This window comes from Neovison vison, chromosome 5 (genome assembly GCF_020171115.1).
Source record: "Neovison vison isolate M4711 chromosome 5, ASM_NN_V1, whole genome shotgun sequence".
Classification (NCBI taxonomy): domain Eukaryota; kingdom Metazoa; phylum Chordata; class Mammalia; order Carnivora; family Mustelidae; genus Neogale; species Neogale vison.
In genome coordinates, this window is record NC_058095.1 from 70,055,251 (window position 1) to 70,079,410 (window position 24,160).

Sequence of the window (24,160 nt, forward strand, 5' to 3'; positions counted from 1 at the left end):
TGTGCCCTTGACGTCCCTCCTATCTTGCTGCTGGGGCGACCAGCTCCCCTCCCAAAGGGCAAACTCCTGCGGCGGGGAAGCCCACTGGGCCCGCACACCTGAGTCAGGTGACCGCTTCCCACTGCCCTGTCTCACGGCTTACACGCTGGGCTCGGGCTGGGGGAGATGGAGGGCAGTCTTCCCCAGGTGTTCTGAAGGGCAGGGCCTCTGGTGCACACAAGCCTGAAGGGTGTCTCTTCTGGGGGGCCTGGGACGGCCACAGATGGCTAGAGGATAGCCAGAGGACACAGATGCCCTCAATGAGAGGAGGGACAGGATGTGGGAACGAGGAATAGGCATCCACTGATTCTCTTGAAAAATCCCCTTAGAGGGCTGCTGACAGCAAACATGTGCCAGTGGCAATGGCCCCAGTGTGTCCAATCTCAGGCTGACAATGCCTGTGATCAGCATCCCAGGAAAGGAATCAGAAGGCATGGTGGGCTGGAAGCCAGGAGAAAATGCGAGGACAAGCACCCGTCTACCTACAGGCACCAGGAGACTATTAAAAAGCTGTTTTGGAGGGGTGCCTGGGTGGCTCAGTAAGTTAAGCATCTGCCTTTGCCTCAGGTCATGATCCTAGGGTCCTGGGATTGAACCCACATCGGGCTCCCTGCTCGGTGGGGAGTCTGCTTCTCTGTCTCCCTCTGCCTGCTGTTCCCCTGCTCTCTCAGAGCTGTCAAATAAATAAGACCTTAAAAACAACAAAAAAAGAAAAGCTAGTTTGGAGAGAGGCCCCCTCCCTGCTTCCACTGTAGGGGAGTGATCAGAGAGACAATGGGCTAAGGCTGGTCATTCCTGGTCATCAGAGCCGAAGGTCCCAGCTCCAGCTGAGAGCTCCATGCATGCTTCCTGGGGGTGGATGCTGGGGTGGGGAGCGCTTCTCTGTCTAACCCCTTGGCCTTAAAAGCTTTTCAAGCATCAATATGTTCAGAGTTTAGGGCTGTTGTTCAAATATCCCAAAGCCAGCTCAAGTCCTCCCTGGGTAGGCCCTGGCCCTCTTTCACCTACAAGCCTCTGTCTCCCCGTAAAACCACTGGCTCCCAGGGGCGGGGCTGGGACTGGCCCACTTCCACTCCCGGCAGCTGGGCTCCAAAGAGCGCAAGGAAACACCCAGATGGCGAGGATGGCAAGGAAAGAAACTGTCGTGGCTCTGGCACCCACACACCTGACCGCTTCTTTTCGGTCTTGCTGCCATTTCCACGATGGCCTGCTGCCTCCTCTCCAGCTGGCAGGAAGGCCAGGGATCCGGCGCCCTCACCCCCTATCCTGTGCTATGGTGGAAGCAGCACTTGCCCTTCCCGGGGGGAACATCAGACTCTCAGGGCACACTGCCCAGTTCTTACAAGTATATTCGACAGGCATATCAAGTCATCTTCTTTCTCCAAGGAGTTAAGGACAGGTTGACAAGATGCCATACGTCCACACACTCATCAGTCAGGCTTTGTCGAGGATGCGCTGATGAGAAGAGTCGCCCAACTACAGCGCTCCAGGGCCGGTGGGAAGGAGCAGCAGGGCCTGCCAGTGTAAGTCCTGGAGTGTGGCCATCCCGCATCCCCCCGCAATTCCGCTCCCAGCTGGGAGGCTGAACCTTAAGGAATCACTCGTTTTTTCCTATTTTTGACCGACAAAGATGGCAGTTTCACATATTCGACTTAACACAGGCCTGATATAAACAGACCCACATGACTACCCAAAGACACCTGCAGGCTGTTAATAGCAGCACTTTTCATAGCGGCCCCAAACTGGGAACACCACATGCCCACCATCCGTGGGAAGGAGACACAGTGCGGGGTGCATTCACCCAAAGGGACTTGGCCCAGCAATGTGAGCAACAGTAACAGAAGGCCAACGGTCATACCCAGTGACAAGGTGAGACCCACAAACAAGACGCAGTCAGACATGTAGACCTAACAGAGGGTTGCTGCAGAGGCCACACACATGAAGTTCAAGGACACGAGCACTCCATCCAGGCTGTGAGGCGAGGGGGTCTTCCCAGGCAGCTGGAGTTCTTTGGGTGTGGGTCATATTCTTCGTCATGATACCGGGGCTGGTTTACCTGAGTATGTTTAGTCTGTAAAAACTTACCAAGCTGTACGAGCTAGTTTAATGTGTGACCTCCTGCTCACATACAGAATTCGATAAAAAGAAAAGAAAAGGCTGAAAACCACGTTTGTTCTTTTGTCCACCCCATCCCAGAAGCCAAGCCAGCCGCCAGCTCTGAATGCTGTCCGCTTTCAAACAAAAGCTCCTCAGGAAGGTTCAAAACACGAAGAGGAAGAACCCTCCCAGGCAGATCAGCAAGCCCATCAGAGAGTACCCTGATCCAAAGCTCTTGGTATTCTCCTAGCGGGACCGTACAGAACATCATGGTTGACGAGCCCACGAGGCCCTCAGGGGCCCATCCTACTCCTGCCCCCATGGGTGGGCACTCATGCCACTGCCGAGCCGACAGGGGGAGCCTTCACAACACGGGCGCCGGCCGCTGGGCCCCTACGGGCTATCTCAGACCCTGGAATGGGAGTAGGGAGGCAGGGACACAGGCCCTGATTCTGCAGATAAGGAGGTAGCAGCCCAGAAAGGTTCAAACAGCTGCTGAGGTTACACAGCTGGAAGAAGCAAGCAGTGCTGGGAGGAGGCTGAGATCCTGATGGGAAAGCTGGGCCGGCGCCCCCAGAGACAGCTACAGCCACGACCAGTTCATGAGGCGTCCCAGAGCCCTCGTCAACAGGGTGATGCGGTCACAAGCCTGGCCACAGCTGTGCCTGTCAAGGGGTGGCCAGGCCCGGTGGACACAAGGGGTTCAGGCTGGGGTGCCCCCTCCATTGTGAGCAAAAAGCCACTATTTGCGGGCCTGACATCAAATGCTGGGGGTGTTGGGGCAGGGCAGTGTACTGGGAAAGTCCCCGAATGGGGGAGTCGAGGGCAGAAGTGGGGGTGGGGAGGGGAGCGGGTGAGGTGGTTTGCACCTGAGTGTGCAAGCATGTGAAAGAGGGAGGAGGGAAGGAGACACATGGAGACATGCCAGCCAGGTGGGCAGAATGAAGACACAGGGACCACCTAAGAAGGAGGTGGCTCTGCTGTCACTCACTCCTCCCCTTCCTTAGAGCTTCAGCAAACCATAGTCACCCATTCATTAGGAAGAACAACTTATCGAACACCTACTCTACACAATCAACTGCTCTAGACCCCGGGGATATAATGCCCATGGGCTCTCGGGGAGCTCAGAGCCAGGCAGATGAGAGAGAAGTTAGCCCAGAAGTAAAGAAGACCACAAAACAGAGTGATAGCAGAGAGGGAACACTGCAAACCTAGGAGTGGGGAGGCCTCTGGGAGCCACCTGAAGGATGGACAGGACTTGTAGGCAGAGGGCACAGGAGAGAACCTCAGCCGGGGTCCTACGTTCCTGTCCAGGCTCAAGTGCCACCACCAAGTCGAATGCCCCCTACGCTCACCCCCAATCACAGGGTCTCCCGCCCAGCCCAGGCCATCACCCTCCCCACCTCCCATCGTCTTGGCTCCTGCGGACCCTTATTTGTCCTCCACCAGAGCACTAACATGCTTGTTCTCAAATGTGCTTGCACCCTGTCACCGGGGGGCTAGGTCTAAACCCCAGACCTGTCCGTGTGCACTCAGCTCAGACAAGTGCAGTGGCTCCCCACTGCCCAAAGGACAGAGCACCAGCTGCCGGTGTGCACAGCCCATGAGCCCCTGGCCATCCTTCTGGCCTCATCTCCTGGCCCCAGACATTCTTCATCATACTCTATGAGCCACGTGACAGCTTTAAAGCATCCCCTTCTCTTTCAGACATGCAGTTTCATTCCTTGATTCTCGAGGCTGGACCTGGTGACTCCCTTCTAACAAATGGAATATGACAGAAAAGACAGTGCGTGACTCTGGAGAGTCGGTCCCAAGAGGCACCACAGCTTCCTTCCAGCTCTCTTGGATCCCTTGTTCCAGGGACAACCCGATGCCTTGTTATAAGGACACTCAAAAAAGTCCACACAGCAAGAAATGCAGGCCTCCTACCAACAGCCAGCGAGGAGCTGGGGCCTCCCGCCAGCAGCCCTGTGGTGAGCCACCTTGGACGTGGCTCCTTCAGCCCCTCGAGCTCGCAGAGGAGGCAATCCTGGCTGAAGTCTTGACCACAACCTCCAGACAGCCACAATCACTCACCTACGCTGCTCCCGAATTCCTGACCCACGGAAACAAGGAGGTAATAAGCAGGTGCTATGTTAAACCCCTAAGTTCGGGGGTACTCTGTTACAGATCTGCTCATACTGAATACAGCCCACCCATGTCAACTGCTGTCTCCGACACACATGCTAGACCTCTGCCCGCACTACTTCTCACACTCTGCCCTTTCCGCCAAGCTCCCCACGTCCTGCAGGGTCCAGCAGAAATGTCACCTCCTCAGTGAATCACTGTAACACCGTCTTCCTGGATCTCACCCGCCCCTGTCACAGAGCTGTTCCCAACCAGTACCCTGCCAGTTCTGCATTTGGCTCTAGTATGGCCCTTCCTGCTCCACATTGTCCCCGATGGCTCAGAGGCCTATCCAGGCCCCCAACCTGCCCCTGGGGGGTGGGCAACAGAGAGCCAGGCACCCAGAAAACCAGTGAAGACTCTGTCAACCGGCTTGACAGCTACCCCTCAGAGTTTTATTCCAGTGGCATGAGAACAGAAACATAAGCATTTTGCAACAGGTCTTTAAACTCAAGAGGGCCTCCCTTCTTTCCTCCAAATAATGGGGAAGCACAAGGACCCACTGCCCAGGGGCCCCACCTCACCGGGTCCCAGCCAAATGGACAAGGGGATCTCGCCTACCTGGATCAGAGCGAGCACCTTGTCCTGCACAATGGTGGGAGGGTTGTTCTTCGGAGAGATGATTTTGACCAGGACGCTGTCGATGAAATCCCGGTTGGCTACGAGAATGTGGAAGCGGTGGCCACAGTTCTTCACACACGTCTCCAGCACCTGAGGCGGGTGGAGAGGAAAGGAGGGTCACCACGGTGGCAGCTCAGTTTCCACCCCGACCCCAGCCTTTGCTTCTCCCGCACAGTCGCATCAGTCGCATCGTCTCCTCCAGAGTCACACCGGGATGGCACTGTCTCCCTCCACTCTAATTCGGGCGTCCCTTGCTGACTAAAGTTGCCTGTCCCTGCACAATAATCAGGCAATTAGTTGGTAATTGAAGCACCAGTTTTGCATGAGAAGATGCTGCTGTTTTAATGAGATCAAAATGACTGAGCGGTCCCTGAAAATTAGCATTTTAACTCCTCTCTCCGGGCTTCTGGGTGTGAGACATTAGCCAATGGGACTCAGGCTCTGTCACAGAGAGGGCTGCTGTGACAGCCTGAATTGCCGCGTGAATTATTGGCCCTTGCCAATGAGGAGGCAACTGAACACACACACGCACACACACCTACACACCTACACGCCCCACACAACCCTGCCTCGGCAATCACAATTGGCAGTGACTCGGGATTTTCTACTCTTAATAAATGGTTCGTGGGCCTCCACTGCCAGTCAGCTTCAAGGTCCATGTTCACTCCCAACCCTGCTTGGTCTTTCCCTGTTTGGAAAAATGAGATACCCAGGCCTTAACCACTCAAAAGCCACAGTGCATGTGTGTTCTGGACGGATGGCCAGTGTGGGCTTGAATCTCAGCTCTGTCACCCTAAATGGTCCAGGACAAGCCTGTCAGAGCCTCAGCTTCCTCATCTGTGAAGTGAGGATTGAGTGCCTCCTTGCAGGACTATAGTAAGGATGACAGAGTATGTCTGAAGCACCTAGCACAGTACCCTGCGTTGTCAGGGGGGCAGTAAATCAGGACTAAGATGGCATGATTACGGTTCAGAAGGCTGCTGTACACACTTGACGAAAGGAAAAATTTCCCAGTCCCCACAGGACAGGGGAGAGGCCCTCTCAGAATTCAGGGGTACCCACTGAAGAGTCTCTCCGGCCTTGAACACAGCTTTCTGAACTTCTCAGCTCTCAGTAAACAGCCCATATAATAATCACTTGGTCCTTCCCACACCAGCATCCCCCAATGCCATGGTCAAATAGCAGGAAATGCCTCCTCAGAATGTGCCTGGCAACAGGGTACATTTCTGGCTGCCTGGGTATCTTCAGTGGCCCAAAGTGAGCTGACCGCTGGTGACCTTATGCAGCCATTCCACAGGGCTGGGTTCATAGGATGAGGCACTGACAAAGCATGGCCATTAGGAAAGGCCCACACGGTTAACAAACAGAGCAGACTACGAGCTGAGCACTGTGCGGGAGCCTCCACGTTATACACCATTTCATTCCAGTCTCACAAGAATTAATTCTCTTTAAGTGGTCAGCCTTCCCCAAAGTCCTTGTCTCCTCACCCACAAGGAGGCCACAGGGCCACCCCACCCCCCAACAGTTCTCCTCCAAGATCAACTGGGAGTCCCACAGATGACAGGCAATGGGTGCCAGATTTCTTGTTCCTTCATCCGGTCCTGGAAATCACCCATAAGATGGGCATTATCCCATTTTCGAGATGATGAAGCTGAGGCCTGGAGATGCTGGTAACTTCACTGAGGAGGCCAGAGCTGGCCTGTGCCCCCAGACCGGCAGCCACAGAGCCAGTCAAAACTGTGCCTTTCCCCACTGTCTGCCTGCACCATGGGAGCCTCTGGGTTCTGCTCAGCTTGCCCAGGAAGACCCCACAGCTCAGCATCCTCGGGTCATAGGTTTTCCTCAGCCACGGGGGCATTCTCTTTCTCAGCCTCTACATGTGCCTGATTCTGGGTGACCACAAAGTAACCAGCACTCACCCTCACAGTGACCATGGGGACTGCAGAGAGGAATGAGAGGGGTTCTTCCTGCTCTCTGGGAACTTACAGTTTCCCTTCTTTCTAGAATCCTCTAAAACCCTCTCTTAACTCTGCAGGCATCGGTCTGCTGGGGCCAAGGCAGGTGGCAGGAAGAATGGTTTATTTTATGAGTAGCAGGTGGGGAAGGGAAGGGCTGGATGCTGGGAAGAAAGCAGGTGTGGTGGGAAAGGACATGGGGAAAAAGAGGAACAGGAAGGCCAGTATGGCAGGGCAGCCGTGGCTCTGCCACCACGCTCAGGACAATAGCAGGCCAGGACACCTGTCACACCTTTGGGAGCACATCCTTACGTCTTCCAGGACAGCAGACTTTGAAGTCAGTGTGGCCAAGGCTGACCCTTGGGGCTCAGACACAGGTTTGGAAATGCCCCGGACAGAGATGGCATGTGCTCCAGAGCAGCCCGGCAGCCTAGCAGAGCAAGAGATGCAGGAGGCCCTCCCTGGCTGGCAAGGGCCACTCAGCTACTTCAGGGACTCTGCCAAAAATGGCTCTGGTAAATGAGTCCCTGTAGAGCATGAAACATACAGCAGCCATTATCTAGTAGCCAAAGCTCAAGGAGTAACAAAAGGTCCCTCAAAGCAATCAGAAATTGCTATTTCAAATCAATTTCAAGTCCATACACTGCCTACACACCCAAGCAGAGAGCCTCTCTGGACCTCTGACAAACTCCCGTTTGCGGTAAATATTAATATTTTTGTCAAAGTCCACAAGGAGCAGGAGGACTGAGAACAACTAATACAGTAAGGGAAGACAAAGACAGAGAAGCCATAAAAGTAGACATGAGATCATACAACATGCACCAGGCTGGGGCCTTTGGTATAGTGAAAGGGATCTGCACATGTCAGAAGGCTCCCAAAGACATCTCTGGATTTGCAGAGAAGACCTGACCACATCAACAAATAAGCAAACAAAAAACTTAGGAATAAATTTAACCAAGGAGAGGAAAGATCTGTACCCTGAAAATTATAAGACACCGATGAGAGAAATTAAAGAAGCTACAGATAAATGGAAAGGTATCCCATGTTCATGGATTTGAAGAACTAATATTATTAAAATGTCCATAGTACCCAAAGCCATGTATAAATTTCACAGAAATAGGAGAAACAATCCTAAAATCCATATGGAACCATAAAAAAAAAAACATGCATAGCCAAAGCAATCCTGAGAAAGAATAATGAAGCTGGAGATATTACGGCTCCTGATTTCAAACTATATTGCAGAACTATAATAATCAAAACAGTATAGTACTGGCATTAAAAAAAAAAAGACAATGGAACAGAACCTGAGAGCCCAGAAATAAACCCATACATACATATATGGTCAACTAATATTTGATGAGAGGTATACAACGATGGGGAAAGGTAGTCTCTATGATGAACAGTGTTGGGACAACTGGATAACCACACGCAGAAGAACTGAAGTGCACCCCTATCTTATACCACTCACAAAAATTAACTTGAAATGGACTAAAGACTTAAATGTAACACCCGAAACCGTCAAACTACCAGACGATAACACAGGAAAAAAATTCCTTGACATTGGTCTTGGCAAAGATATTTTTGGATGTGACACCAAAATCAAAGGCAACAAAAATGAAAATAAACAAGTGGGACTATGTCAAACTAAAAAGAAGAAGCAATCAGCAAAGTAAAAAGGCACGCCACAGAATGGGAAAAAATATTTGCAAACCATCTATCCAATAAGGGGTTAATACCAGAAGTATATAAGGAACTAAATCAAGAGCAAAAAAGCCCCCAGAAAACAACAACAACAACAAAAAACCAAAAACAATCCAATTAAAAGTGGCCAAAGGTGGTGTTTTCTGGGGACTTTTTCCTCTTGAGTTAGTTCCTTATATACTTCTGATATTAACTCCTTATTGGAGAGATGGCTGGCTCAGTCAGAGCACGGGACTCTTGATCTCGGGGTTGTGAGTTCAAGCCTCACATTTGGTGTGAAGATTACTAAAAATAGATAAATAAACTTTCAAAAAATGGGCAAAGGACTTTAAACAGACATGTTCAAGGAAGATGCATGATGGCCAACAGGCACGAGAAGATGCTGAACATCACTAATCATCAGGGAAACCGAAATCAAAACCACCTTAAGAGCTTACTTTACACTTGTTAGAATAACTATTCTCAAAAAGACAAGAGAGTGCCTGGGTGGCTCAGTGGATTGGGCTTTGCCTTCGGCTTGGGTCATGATCCCAGGGTCCTGGGATCGAGTCCCATATCAGGCTATCTGCTCAGCAGGGAGCCTGCTTCCTGCCCCCTCTCTCTGCCTGCCTCTCTGCCTACTTGCGATCTCTATCAAATAGATAAATAAAATCTTAAAAAAAAAAAAAAGGACAAGAGACAAGTGTTGGTGAGGATGTAAAGAAAAGGGAATCCTGAGGCACCTGGGTGGCTCAGTGGGTTAGGCCGCTGCCTTCGGCTCAGGTCATGATCTCAGGGTCCTGGGATCGAGTCCCGCATCGGGCTCCCTGCTCAGCAGAGAGCCTGTTTCCCTCTCTCTCTCTCTCTGCTTCCTCTCCATCTACTTGTGATTTCTCTCTGTCAAATAAATAAATAAAATCTTTAAAAAAAAAAAAAAAGAAAAGGAAATCCTTGTGCACTGTTGGTGGGAATGTAAATTGGTGCAGCCACTATGGAAAACAGTATGGAGGTTCTAAAAAAAAAAAAAAAACATTAAAAACAGAGCTACCATATGATCCAACAATCCCACTCCTGGGTATACATCTAAAAGAAATGAAAACAGGGTATCAAAGAGCTTTCTGTAAGCCCATGTTTACCACAGCATTATTCATAATAGCCAAGACATGGAAACAGTCAGAAGTATTCCATGATGGATCAATGTATAAAGAAAATGTGATATACGTGTGCTATTTCTTTCTTTATCCATGTATACAAACACACACACACACACACACGAATAATCTTCAGCCATAAAAAGGAAGTAAATTCTGCCTTTTGCAACAACATGGATGGACCTTGAGGTCATTACACTAAGTGAAACAACTCACATACAGAAAAATACCTAATGTTCTCACTTACATGCAGCTTTAAAAAAAGCTGAACTCAAATCAACAGAGTAGGGGCACCTGGGTGGCTCAGTGGGTTAAGCCACTGCCTTCGGCTCAGGTCATGATCCCAGGGTCCTAGGATCAAGTCCCGCATCGGGCTCTCTGCTCAGCAGGGAGCCTGCTTCCCTTCCTCTCTCTCTCTGTCTGCCTGTGATCTCTCTCTGTCAAATAAATAAATAAATTCTTTTAAAAAAAAAATCAACAGAGTAGAATGGTAGCTGCGGGGCAGGGGAAATGGGGAGATGTTGGTCAAAGAGTACAAATTCCCAACTATGAGTAAGCTCTTGGGGTCTAATGTAGACCATGATGACTATAATTAACAATACTGTTAAAGTGTATACTGTAGTATACACTTTACAGTTAAGAAATTAGATCTTTTTTTAAAGATTTATTTACTTATTATTAAGGAGTCTCCCCTCTGAGCAGGGAGCCCAACACAAGACTGGATCCCAGGACCCTGACATTATGACCTAAGCAGAAATCAAGAGCAAGACCCTCAACCAACTGAGCCACCCAGGCGCCCCAAGAAATTAGATTTTATTTATTTATTTATTTAAGACAAACAGCTTCTTTTTTTTTTTTTTTTTTAAGATTTTATTTATTTATTTGACAGACAGAGATCACAAGCAAGCAGAGAGGCAGGTAGAGAGAGAGGGAAGCAGGCTCCCTGCCGAGCAGAGGTCCCAATGTGGAGCTTGATCCCAGGACCCTGGGATCATGACCTGAGTCGAAGGCAGAGGCTTTAACCCACTGAGCCACCCAGGCACCCCAAGAAATTAGATTTTAAACGCTATCTCCCCTTTCCCCAACAAAGGTAGTTACGTGGGTTAACAGAGATGTCAACTAACTTTACGGTGATCACCATTTTGCTATATACATGTGTATCAAATTGTCACACTGTACACCTTAAACTCACATATGTTATATGTCAATAACTCAATAAAGCTGAGGGAGTGACAATAATAATAATAAACCTAGCCATCAGGGAAGTTTCTATGACGTTCACCATATTCTTTCAGAAGGAAGTAAAGACAGAGACCACTTTAGAGATTTCCATCCATGGGTGCCTGGGTGGCTCAGCTGGTTGAATGTCTGACTCCCGGATTTTGGCTCAGGTTGTGATTTCAGGGTTGTGAGATTGAGCTCCACATCGGGCTCCGTGCTCAGTGTGGAATCTGCATGGGATTCTCTGCCTCTCCCCCTTCCCCTGCTCTCGTGTCATGTCCACTCATGCACTCTCTCTCTAAAATAAATAAATAAAATCTTAAAAAAAAAAAAAGAAGAAAGAGTGAAAGATTTCCACCCAACCAACATGGTTACCATGAAGTTGGGTGTGTAAAGGGATATGTTTTAGATACCAGGAAACTGCCCCAACATCTTAGAGTTTATTCCCTGGTGATTTTAGTTACTAAAAACAATTGATTTGGGCATCACTCTGGGTTTGGTGAATGCCATCGCTCAAATGCTGAAGCAACACCAAAGCTTTCAAGTCACTATTTCTCAGCTGGTCTTTTTCATCTTTATTATCCAAACCCCAATTCTCTGGCAGAGAATACTCTCCTAGTAAGTCTTGGGTTTCCACTTGGTTGTAAAATCCAAACAGTTTCTCTGCTTTAAAAGGAAACATGTTACAGCTGTTTTGGATAAACAATAAACTATTCAAACCTGCGGAGAGGCCCACAGTGCTGACCTATTACAGCTTTCATTATAAGAACTCACTGTGGCTCAGATTTTGCCACATCTCAGTAACTGTTAGCTTTCCAGACAGAAATAACACCCAAAGTTGTCCTTTTTAGTTTCCTGACATTTTAAGAAAGGGCAGAAATCTGGTCTGTCTCTTCCGGAAAGGAGTCACTAGGTTGACTTTTTCCAGAATCTCTGAACCAATGACCAGTTTCTATATCTCCATAATCCAAAGCTGGGCACTCAAGAGCCCAAAGTCTGGGTGAACCCACAGACCTCTGTCTGCACTGAGGGGACGCACTGAGGGCACTATGACATCTGTTTGGGAAGGTTACTGTAAGCAATCGCTTTAACACTTGAAAAGCTCAGCACAGTCCCGGGCAGGCTCTGGGTGGAAGTCAGCAGTTCTGTAAGGAGGGACGTGACAGCCAGAAAGGCAGCCAGTGGGGCTGTTTCACAGCAGGCTGGTGGCCGGAAGGACATCCACAGCCAAGCCTTTGGCTTGTCTGCTCTGGGTTTCGGTACTAGTCAGTGTCACACATGCCTGATCCTCTGCTTGTATGTATCAGCTTGCAGCTCATGCCCCACTTTGGGGGAAGGCAGGAAAACCCAAGGGCACTATGGGAAGGCTCTGGTACACCCCAGTGATGCTCACGCCAAGGCATCCACAGGCTGTGGCTTCCAGAGGCTGTGCTGAGTGGACAGAGCGAAGGCCATGGAAGCAGGGCAGGGCCACGAACATGGATGTCCCCAGAGGCCTTCCCACCCCCACGAGGGCAGCACTCACTGTCAATGCCAGCATGACCTCTCTGTAGTTCCGGTTTCCGTTGAGTCGCTTCTTCAAGGCTCGAATAGCGTCCTTGGGCCTGGAGAGAAGGAAATTTTAAAATCTTTGCAAGTTCCACTCAGGGGCGCTACCCTACAGAGTCACTCCTGTTGGTGAGAACCAGCATGTATACAAGGCTTTTGCTTACACACAAAGCATTAGGTGGCACGTTTATACACATAAAAGACCGGAAACAAACGAAATCTTCGTCATTGTGAAACAGGTTAACTTTAAGAAAAATCTGTTTAAATTTTTCTAACTTAAATGAAAGATTTTCTAATTTGTCTAAAGCTTCATTTAAGTTTTCTTAGTAATCTCTACATCTAACGTGGGGCTCGAACTCACAACCCTGAAATCAAGAGTCGCGTAGCTCTTCTGACTGAGCCAGCCAGGCACCCTGAAACAGGTTAATTTAAGTCATGTTTATCCACACAATGGAATACGATATAGCCGCGGGAAAAAATAAAGACACTCCTTAATACCGAGCCAACTCAAAGAATTGTGAACAGAGTTGTGTGCAGAGCAGTGATAAGGTATGCTCCTCTCTGGCTTACAAAAAGACAACACACATAATACACACACATAATACACACACACACACACACACACACACACCACACACACCCCCCCAGCAGGGAGGAGAAAATCTCTGGACGGAGCCCCAAGATGCTGGTAACTCTGACTGCCCTTTAGAAGGGAAGCTGGGTGGCAGAGAGGAGAGGGCGAGAGGTTTGTCACTGGGCTTCTTTGCGGTCCTTTTCCATTTTGCATCCCATGCAAATATTCTTTATTCAGAACAACAACTAACCCACTGATGCGCGGTACATGAAGAGACAACAGACAGACACAGAAGAAAGAATGGCCAGCTCCTTGCTAAGGCCTGGATGCTCTTCCCCAGTTCCATGGAGCTCCTTTTTGCCCTGAGAAAATTTAAGTAAGGGGCACCTAGATGGCTCAGTCAGTTAAGTGTCTGTGTTCATCTGGGGTCATGATCTCCAGGTCCTGGGATCCAGCCCGCATCAGGCTCTCTGCTCAGCGGGGAGTCTGCTTCTCCCTCCGCCTCTGGCCCTACTCATGTTCTCTCTCTCAAATAAATAAATGAAAGTCTCAAAAAAAAAAAATTAAAGAAAGAAAGAAAACTTAATTAAGTCTCCTCAAAACCCAAAGATTTGTGTGTGTTTTTAGGTAATGGAGCTGATGTGGATTCCCAAAGGCATATTCATAAGCTGATTGTTTGGAATGTGGAATACGTTCTTCCTTAAATCAGTTAGAGCTGGGAGTGACGGTCCCTAGCCAGCCCTCTAGAAGCGGCTAGAAGGTGCAGCCCTTTGGTCTAACAAGTTATTTTGTTTATTCTAAGCCAGGATCCAACAAAGCTTCGGGACTCTGCTACGTCTGGCATGAAGCCCCGGGCCCCTGCTGCCCCATCACCCGCACTCCTGGGAGTCCCCAGTCTGCCTGCAGGCTGGCCTTTTGCTACACACGTGGGCTCCAGCCTTCCCCTGATCAACATGTCAGAATATCTGGGTCTTTCGAAAGCTGAAGGTTTGTAAGTCAGGGACCTCCTATTCCTATAATTCTCAAATATTTATGATTACTTTACCAAAGGAAAAAGCCCTTTCAAATATGTGTGAGAAAGCTGGGGGAAGGGAGGTTGGAAGCTCTGGCAATCAGCCCCATGGAGACAGAAATACACAGGAGGCAGCCAAGACTTCTAGAAGAAATTTTAGAACGCCCTGAGTCACCTATTTCCCATCCTGAACTTGAAACGTGGCTGCCTGCGGGAATTCTTGGCTCCTGAGCCCAAAGGCTGACGGGATGAGTTTCTCTGGGGAATGCGCCCCTGCCAAGCGTGTTTGCAGTATGGCTGCAGTTTCCAAACAGGAATGCTGATTTCTGCAAATATGGGACTTGACAAGCTCCTGGCTTCGAGGACTGTTTGTGGACTTGAGCTGGTGAAGGTCAGTGGCTGCTGGCCAGGAACGTGGATTGATTTCCTCTCTCTCCAAGGCTCTGCCAAGCCACGGTCAGCCCTGACCCCCAGCTACCATCCCTCTCAATCGAGCTTCATACCTCTCCTCTTGAACTTCCACGGAGCAGAAAAATGAGAACAGCCTCCAAGGGCCGTGATCACTTAGAGCTCACAGAGCAGAGCGCGTGCACAGAGCTCTCCCAGTGTGGGGGTGATGGTGGCGGAGGGAGAAATCAGAGAGTCAGCAGGCTCCTGGGTTAGAGTTAAAATGGAAATTCAGCGGAGGGAAGTACTGCCTCGGAGTGACTGGGTGAGCACAAAAGCAAGTATTTATCTCTCTCCCCAGGGGAGAAGCTTCAGAAAGGAGGATCAAAGTCATGTCAGAGGAATTGCAAAGTTTCAAGCAGCAGCTGCAGATTAGACAGCAAGGAGCTGGAATCAGGGAAAAAGGAGAGAAGGAAGAGTCAAGAGCCAAGATGGAGCCGGGAGAGGGACAGGAAGGGAGGGCCCCCGTGAAATGCCCCCCTCTGCCCCGGTAGCAGGAAGGTCAGCACTCAGGGCCTCAGAACCTGGCCTCTGGGCCATCTTTGGCCTCCCCAAGGCCTCCTCCACCCCAGGCTCCTAAGAAGCCTTCTTTCTAGTCATCCCAGAAATCATTTCGTCCTGTGGTTCCAGAACCACTGCTTTGCAGTGGCTTTCTCTTTATTCCCTCCAAGGACACGGCTGTTCCTCCTCCCCCACTCAGGACTCTTCCTCTCCCTCCTGTCTGTCTTCCCTCCCTCCCAGCCCTCTCTCTGCTGTTAACCCTGCTCCTCCCTGCAGGTCCCAGCTTAGAGGCTGAAGATTCCCTGAGCAAGGGAAGGTCCAGACGTGGTCAGGAAAATGCCCCAGGTCAGCAGGTCAGTGGATCCTTCTCCGACACACACACCAGAGTCCCTGGGGAGCACATCACCAATCCATACACCTGGGCCCAAACTAGGTCAGTCTGGGCAAGGCCTGGTAAACGGGGCCTAAAACATTCCCAGGTTCTTGAGCTGGGCACTCCTCGTTAATGGCTAAAGATGCGGGAGACAAGAGACTGTCACATGAGGCCTTATGATGGAGGGCAGCTCAGCCTGGGATACTTTAGAGAAAGCCCAAGGAGGGGTCTATGGGCCAGTTCAAATCTACACCCCCAGGACCACAACATCGCAGAGGTGAAGCTCTGAATAAGAAGGCGTAGGCAGAGTTTGGGTGGCTGGAATCAGGCCAGCTCAGGCTTGCATCCTGCCTCTGCCCTTCTCAGCCAGGCAGTGACAACCTCTGGCACGTGAGCAGGGGCTGCCTCTGCCTTCTAGGCTTGGCGCGCGGCGGCCTGGTGTGCAGACACGGCAAGCCCTCAGAGCACAGCGGACAGAGATGGGCCCAGCAGGCACAGGGATCAGCACCCAGGACTGGCCAGAGAACACTACAGGTGAAGGTGGGGAGGGACACCATGAGCCAGGTGACGTCTTTAACGGGCAGGTCTTTAACGGATGAAGAGCACGTCCCTATGCAGAGCACAGACATGAATGTACACATAGCCAGACGCTTCGTAATGTTTATTCCTTTGATCCTTCCAACAAGCCTCTGTGATAGGCACTAGCGGTACCCGCACTTCATAAACGAGGACTCCGAGACATAGGGGCGCACACAGCAAGGGAGTGGGAGCCCTAGAATGCCAGCCTGGGCAGGTGGCTCCGGGCTCCACACCTCTAATCCTACAACACTCCCCTTCCCACTCGGGCCCACCAGCCTGGGTGTCTGCCTTCCCACCTGCCATCCACCCGCCTCACCCGGCGGGTGCCCTCCTTGCTACAAGATGCCACCTGGGCGTCCCCTCCTTCAAGCAGCCTTTGCCACGGACAGCCCCAGGGCCAGTCAGCTGCCGTGGCTCTGGTCTCTCTCAGTTAGAGGCAGTGTCTCTTGGCACGCTGTGTCATGGGGGTTGCATTCTCCATTCCTCAGCAGACAGAGAGTCCCTCAGGGACTCCCTCCGTGTGTTCTTATTTACCAAATGCTTGTCAAGAGTCAGTTATATGTCCACTGCGCTAGATGTTGGCAGAAAACGGCATGTGAAACAGAATTATGCCCTCATGAGGTGCACAGTCGAGGGGGTCTGCAGGGGAGACAGCCACTCACAAACATCACACGGACGTGTACATTTGCGCTGTGATGGGCCTGCTGTCATACAGGGTACTGTGACATCACACGCGGGGGGACCTGTCTGGATCAGGAAGAGAGGGGTGGCAGGGAAATGCACTTCAAACTGAGCTCCAGGGCAAGGCAGAAATGATCGGTGAAAGGGAGAGGCGAGAGGGAAACAGCAGGAACACAGAGACCAAAGCCCCGAAGCTGGAAGGAGCTGAAGGGGCTCCCGAACAGTTAGCTGAACTTCAGGATTTTCTCCCGCTTAGGGAGAGATTTGACAAACACCTCCCCGTAAGGGCTGTGACAGAGAATCCCCATGTATCCCGGATGTGCTCTCATTCACAACTGCAGGCCCAGGAGCGTGGGCCACTTTAGAAGGAAGGTGAGCGGAGTGTTGGGAAGGAAGGTGCCCCAGCCTCCTTGACCCTGGGAGGAGGAATCTCATCTCTCACATATCCCCACTCTCCAGGCTCGCCCAGACCACTCGTGGCCCCAACACGCTGTCCTTTCATGCTCCTGTCCATACCCCACCCTGTCTTCCTGGCCCACTGAGGTCCAGCCCAAAGCCTGCCCCCTGTGTCTGCAGCGATGGGCACACATCTCGGCCACAGCCTGCCTGGGCCCCCCAGGGGGACACCTCCCTCAGAGCAGCTGGGGCGCACTAGCCTTGGCATCCTGGAACTGATTCCACCTCCATCTGTGGGGTCCGATGTGGCTGGACGACCACAGAAAGGAGGACAGGAGAGGGGGGCATGAGAGAGAAGGGGAGCCCGTGACTCTGGCGTTAGAAATGCAGAGCCCCCAACCACTCTGATGTGGCTGTGTGCCGGGAACCAAGCCGACCACCTGCATTTAGAGGCAGCAGTATGCCATCTTGGACTGAAGACGCTCCAACTTGCGCCTGCGGCACAGGCTCCCACCCCCAGCTCCATACCCAGGCCCTCCAGATGGACAGCTTCCCTGCTGGGGCCTAGTGGGCAGCTTGGAGCTGTAGGATTTTAGCTGACCTTCTGATCTTTGGTCCTCGTCCTGCTCCCTCCCTATGGTGGCTCAGCCCTAAACACAGGAGTCTTCCTGACTCTTCTTGTCTCTCCGGCCCACAGCCACCTCTGCACACCCCGCTGGTTCCACCTTCTAAATATATCCCGAAGCTGACCGTTTCCCTCTCCCTCCTCTACTGTCGTCCACGCCAAAACTGCCATCATCCCACACCTCCTAACAACTTCCCCTCTTTCTGCCCTCGGCCCTTCCTACCAGGCCACTCTGATCACAGTAGCGGGAGAGATCTCTTTAAAAAAATGTGCGTTAGAGGGGCGCCTGGGTGGCTCAGTGGGTTAAACCTCCGCCTTTGACTCCCATCATGATCTCAGGGTCCCGGGATGGAGCCCTGCAGCGGGCTCTCTCCTCAGCAGGGAGCCTGCTCCCCCCACCCCCGCCGCCTCTCTGCCTACTTGTGATTTCCCTCTCTGCCAAATAAATAAAATCTTTTTTAAAAATGTGCATTAGACTTGGGGCACCTGGGTGGCTCAGTTGGTTGGGTGTCTGCCTTTGGCTGGGGCTGTGATCCCAGGGTCCTGGGATCCAACCCTGCATCAGACTCCCTGCTCGGCAGGGAGTCTACCAGGGAGTCTACTTCTCCCTCTCCCTCTGCCACCCCCTCCACGCTCTCAAATAAATAAATAAATAGATAAAATGAGTGTTAGACCACGCCCCTCTCTGCTCAAATCCCCTCCCCTCCAAGTCAAGGCCAGAGCCCTGCACTGCTTGGATGAGGGCATGTCCCACCCTCCTAGCTCTCTCCACACCGGCCCACCAGCATCTTGCTAGTCCTTAAACATACTAGGCCGCCCTCTGTCCCAGGGCTGCTGTGCCTGCTGCTTCCTCTGCCTGGAAGGTTCTTCCCTGCTGTCATCCTCACACCTCACCCCCTCAACTCCTTCAAGTCGCTCTTCAATGTCACCTTCTCAAGTGAGGCTTTCCTTGATTCCTCTACTTAAAATTGCTGACTCTCAGGGGCGCCCAGGTGACTCAGTTAAGGGGCTGACTCTGGATTTTGACTTAGATCATGACCTCGGGATGTGAGATGAAGTCCGGAGTCAGGTTCCCCACTTAGCAAAAGGTCTGCTTGGGGTTCTGTCTCCCTCTCCCTCTGCCTCGCTGCCCCCAAACCGGGGATCGAGTGTGCACACTCTTTAAATAAATAAAGAAGTAGATAAAATCTTTAAAAAAAAAAAGCTAAGTCCCAGCCTTCACCCCCCCTTGCTTCCTTTCACTCCAGACTTGTCACCAGCTGACCATGTAATGTGACCACGTAATGGAACGTGTAATGCTGTCCTGCTCCCTGCCGTGCCCTGGGCACTCACATCACACTAGGGCCCAGCATGAGGTAGCCCCTCAGTCAGTATCTGTTCACTGAGAGCAGGACCAGCCCCAGCTGAGAGATGGCAAGGCGGCAAGGGCCAGCGCCAAGAGGCAAGCCCAGGGCTGCCGGAGTCTGGCCTATCCCCCTGGGCACTCCACAGACGACTGCGGAGGGCATGGCTACAGGAAGCACCGTTCTGTGTGGCATGAACAGAAGCCGAACACAGACCAATCTGGAGGAAGCGTAAACAGAACATAGCTGGAATGCTGAAGAGGATATAAAGGGAACAGCCAGAAAGAACCAACCTGGCAGGGGAGGGATGTTTTGGAGGGTGGGGGGACCCTGCCAGACACACCTGCTGCTCTGTGCCTCACACTGACCTTCTCCCTCTATGAACACCGTGGGCCCTCTCCCTCCTGAGCCTCCAGACCAGCAAAACAGGACAGAGACAGCCTGGCATTGGTGACAGGGAGGCAGAGCCAGGGAGGAGGGCTGGAGGGGGTCACCAGCACAGGGGACCAGGTAACCAGAAGACTTCATTGTCATGATGGTTCAAAGCAGGTAATTTAAAGAGTGCCTCACTGCTCGTGGGGTCCCCACCAAGTGCGGGCAGCAAGATAATGAACTGCATCCATTTATTAAATGCCAAAGCGAACAGCCTGGAAACAAAACAAAGTCAAACACCCCCGCCCTTAAGCCCTGACAAGCTCTGAGTGACCCCCCAGGAGCTGACCAGTTTCACAGGAGATGGCGGGGGGAGGGGGGACACACATACCCTTCCTCTGTCTCATTGATAATGTCGCAGATCTCCATGTTCAACGTCCAGTCCTCGCTCTGCAGGGAGCCATCTGTTGCCTTTTCTGTAAAGTCAGAGAGAAGACGGATTTACATTTCTCCCGGAATAAGGGGGCCCTGGCAGGAAACAGGAAGGGCCCAGAACCACCACATTCTCCTCCCAAGCAGATGGGCTGAGCCAACAGAGCAGTTCTAGGGGCCCTGCCTTCACAAGGGAAAATCCAGAGAGACAGAGAGAGAGAGAGAGAAAGAGAGAGATAGATCTGGGCCCAAACTTTCCAAGATGAAAAGTTCTAGAGATGGGCCGCATGACAGCGCGAAGGTGCTTAACGCTTAAAACATGGTTAAGACGGCAATTTTTATGGAATATGGGTTATAACACAATTACAATTTTCAAAAATTAAATTAAAAAAAAAAAACACAGCCCCCTTAAGATAGGTATTATTCCCTCCTGCATTTAAAAGGAAGGAAACAGGCTCGGAAATGTTGGGTGATTGGCCAGGATCTCACTACTGGATTGGGGCTGACGTGCGTTCAAGGTCCGGTCTGTCCATCTCCAAAGCCTAAACAGTTGAATGACACCACCCCACCTACTACCCAGGCTGGACTTCAGATCCAGACCAATTCCAACCTGACCCATCCCAAACGTATACTCCATGAGGGGGAGAACATCACCACCGTTTTGTTCATACAACCCACACTTCCGCTGCTACTCAAATAATGACACCAATGACCTGCTTACATGCAGGAAGTGTCCTTGTTCTTTACATAACATACTAGAACTCACACATCCAAACAAAGCCTGTACTTCCAGGCAGTGACAACACACTCCCAAAATATAGCTGTTGCTCAAAACATTTGTGCGACAGCTTTGGTCTGCATTTTAAAAGCCTTGTTGTTTTAAATTTTTTTTTAAGACTTTATTTATTTATTTGACAGAGACCACAAGTAGGCAGAGAGGCAGACAGAGAGAGGAAGAGGAGCAGGCTCCCTGCCGAGCAGAGAGCCCGATGTGGGGCTCGGTCCCAGGGCCCTGGGATCACGACCCGAGCTGAAGGCAGAGGCTTTAACCCACTGAGCCACCCAGGTGCCCCTCGTTGTTTTAAATTTTTGCCAAAAAAGACATATCCCCAACTTTTCTGCCCCCCTTTATCCATCAACCACAGCACCCAAAGACCCCTGATGCGCTGGAACACCCAGCAGACTGGACAGGGCACTGGGAGACTGGAGGCCCTGTCCCCGAAGTCCTCGAGCGTGCCAGGCTGGCAGGGACAGAGGAAGTATTTGGTGAGTGCCCTGTATAAGAAGAGGAAAGCGCGTAGGGAGATGGAGAGACAGGGATGAGAACCCGTGTCCGAGACTGTGCCGAGGCAGACGGACCCCAGAGACACTGTTCCCCGGCACTGTGCACGGCATGCATGTGGAAAAGAGGGGCATTTCAGGAGAGCCCCTTCGGAGGTGGGGACAAGAGCCATGGTGGGAAAGGCAGAGGGCTGAGGCCCCCTGCATGATGGCTCAAAACACCAGTCAGCTTAGCCTGTAGAAGCCAAGACTAAGAGCAGAGGCTACAGGAAGGCTGAGAGGACAGGCAGGAGGAAGCTTCTGGAACGGGCCCTGCAGTGTGCTCCCTTGGCACCGGGCTTCATCCAGGGCACTGAGCAGGCAAGTGTGTGGGTTAAATGGTTCGTGCCTCCAGCCCACCTCCCTCCCTGCTACCCTCAGCTGTCTCTGAACAGCCCTCCCCTCCAAAGTGCCCATTCCCAGAAGAGGTGACTCCCCAAAAGGGCCCCAAACGCAAGGAAATCTCTGCAGCCATAAACACAGAGCACACCCTCAAGATAAAGCCATTCGGCCTGTGCACCGCAGGGTATCCTCCCTTTCTGAGCCAGTCCCGGGAGAGGACAGCGGCGTAGGGCCCTTCGGAGTGGGACATCTGTCGCTGTCACAGCACCGGCCGCGGTCCAGACTCTCACGAGGAAGAAAGTCTGTGACTGCACTTTGGTGGGGCCATAGGGACACTGTCTTGGGAGGCTTAATGGAGGAAATATTAAATCAATGAAACCTCATTTCCAAGTTCGGTTTAGTAGCAGAATCCATTAACCTTATATTCACCCGCTCCCTTCCTCTAATAATACCGGGAAGGGGTTCAAAGGCATGATAACTTATCCTCCGGGTAGCGGATTCTATTCAATTACTGGGATTCTGAGTTTCCAAGCTAAAAGGTATATACTCGTTTTGATTATAAAGAATCAACCCAAAAAGAATGCTGCTTTCTTTTCATTTTGCTGGAAATGCCACATAAATACAACCGGGGGTATTCGGCTCGGCTGAAACAGATGAGGGGAGTAAGGCTGACAAAGGAGCTCAAATCAGTTCTGATTTTGCTCTCCGCATAAAAGAATTCCCAGCAATGGGAACAAAGTTGTATCTGATTGTCCCTGCAACTGCCGCCACTCAGTGCGGGATCCCTCACTCGGCCCTGTCCCTGGCCCAGAGGAAGCAAAATTCAATCTCATTTCTTTTGTCACGTAAATCGTCAAAACCAAAGATAAATCCTGGTGCAACAGCAGAAACACAATGCTCCAGGGAGCAATGGGCCAAGTCATTCCCAGCAGCCAGCCCTTGGGACGGATAAAGATCAAAATGCCGGTGACCCTGGCTGCAAAAGCTGAGTTCTCAGGTGAAATGCTAATGGCCAGGGGCTGAGCAGGACAGGGCCGGGCAGGGTGGGGCAGGGCTAAACTGGGCTAAGCAGGGCAGGGCAGGAGTGTGCAGGGCTGGGTTAAACTGAGCTGAGCAGGCCAGGGTTGGGCAGGGCTGGGCAGGGCAGGGCAGGGCTGGGCAGGGCTGGGCTGGGCTAGACTGGGCAGGGTTGGGCTGGGCTGGGCTAGACTGGGCAGTTCAGGGCAGGACTAAACAGGGTTAGGCTGGACTAGGCCAAACAGGGCAGGGCAGGGCAGGGCTGAGCATGGCTGGGCAGCGCTGGGCAGAGCTGGGCAGGACAGAGCAGGACTGAACAGGATTGGGCAGACTGGGCTGAGCAGAGCAGGGCAAGCCTGGAATGGGCTAAACAGGGCAGGGCAGGACAGGGCTGGGCTGGGCGGGACAGGGCTGACTGGGCTGGACTGCGTTTGGCAGGTCAGGACAGGGCTGGGCGGGACAGGGCTGACTGGGCTGGACTGCGTTTGGCAGGTCAGGACAGGGCTGGGCAGGGCAGGGCTTAACAGGGTTGGGCTAGACTGGGCTGAGCAGGGCACAGCAGGGCAGGGCAGGGCTGAGCTCAGCAGGGCAGGGTTGGGCTAAGCAGGGCAGGGCATGACTACAAGGGGCTGGACTCGGCTGGGCTGGACTGGGCAGAGCTGGGCAGAAACAGCGCCCATTAAACCTTCAGTGCAAGACAGTAGGCTAGCTTAATGCTGTTGCCATGGCATTTTCCCCGTTCAGAAAAGGCTGCCTCCAGCCTGGTGGAGGCTGGGGATGCCCTGAAGCCTGGACCCTGCTGGCAATGATAGCGCTCTCTCCAGCTTGGTTTCTCCGCGCCCCCCGCCCCCACCCCCACTGCCTGAAATCCTAGGCCATCCTGCTGGGAGGGGCCTCACAAGCCAGTGGCATGGTTCCTTGGCTGCTGCTGTCTACACTTTGATGTTAAATATAGTGACTTCAGAGCAGCCAGCACCAGAAGGCAAAAAGAAGGCCAGCTTTAGCATTCTGCATTCAGCAACATCCTTTTGGTGAGAACTGAGAAAGGGAGAAAAAACAGCCAAATTATCTACCTCCCCAACAATCAAGGGTGTGGGTAGGCGCCCTGAGGCAGTGGCGCAAAGGACAGCACAGGGTTGCTTTATGCCAGGTGTAAGGGAAGAAGAGAAGGGGGTCTGGGTGGGCAGCAAGCTCAGCTGATAACACGCACCAGTAATAGGAAATGAACCTTCTGGATTACTATACGTTTGTGAGGCAGGCTGGCATATACCAGTCAGGTGGAAAGAAAAATCAATCCTGACATTCTCCACAGAGCCATTATTGCCTCTTGCTTCGAATTCCTCACATGCTTTGTGAATGTTAATTGCAGTGGCTCCCCTTCCACTGGAGAGACAGAGAATGAATTCCAAGTACTCATCCCTATTTTATTGGATGTCCTTTTCTCTGACAGTTGTCCCTGCTCTCACCCCTCCTCAAAGGAAGATAAGAGGACAAGAAGAAGGTAGACGAAGTACGTCTGGCCAGCCTGTACACTGTTGGGAGACAGCCTTCTCTTCTAAGTCTAAGGCAAAAATAAAGCCCCACGGTCCCCATGCCCTTTACTTGAGATTGGCGGAGCCTGGGGCGGGCCATGCACTGCCCTTGTGGACAGAGAAGGGGAGATGATTA

General features: G+C 51.7%; 1 protein-coding gene across 10 annotated transcripts in view; it reads right to left on the reverse strand.

Annotated features, from left to right (window-relative positions):
- The window catches only part of TOM1L2 (target of myb1 like 2 membrane trafficking protein), a 122,948-nt gene that overhangs the window by 37,040 nt on the left and 61,748 nt on the right, over nucleotides 1-24,160 (reverse strand). For all 10 annotated transcript variants that reach the window (XM_044249309.1, XM_044249308.1, XM_044249307.1 and 7 more), the window contains 3 exons: nucleotides 19,773-19,857; nucleotides 12,456-12,534; nucleotides 4,864-5,013 (listed from right to left, as the gene is read on the reverse strand). In XM_044249309.1, coding sequence (XP_044105244.1) covers nucleotides 4,864-5,013; nucleotides 12,456-12,534; nucleotides 19,773-19,857 — 314 coding nt within the window. The remainder of the gene's footprint in view (nucleotides 1-4,863; nucleotides 5,014-12,455; nucleotides 12,535-19,772; nucleotides 19,858-24,160) is intronic.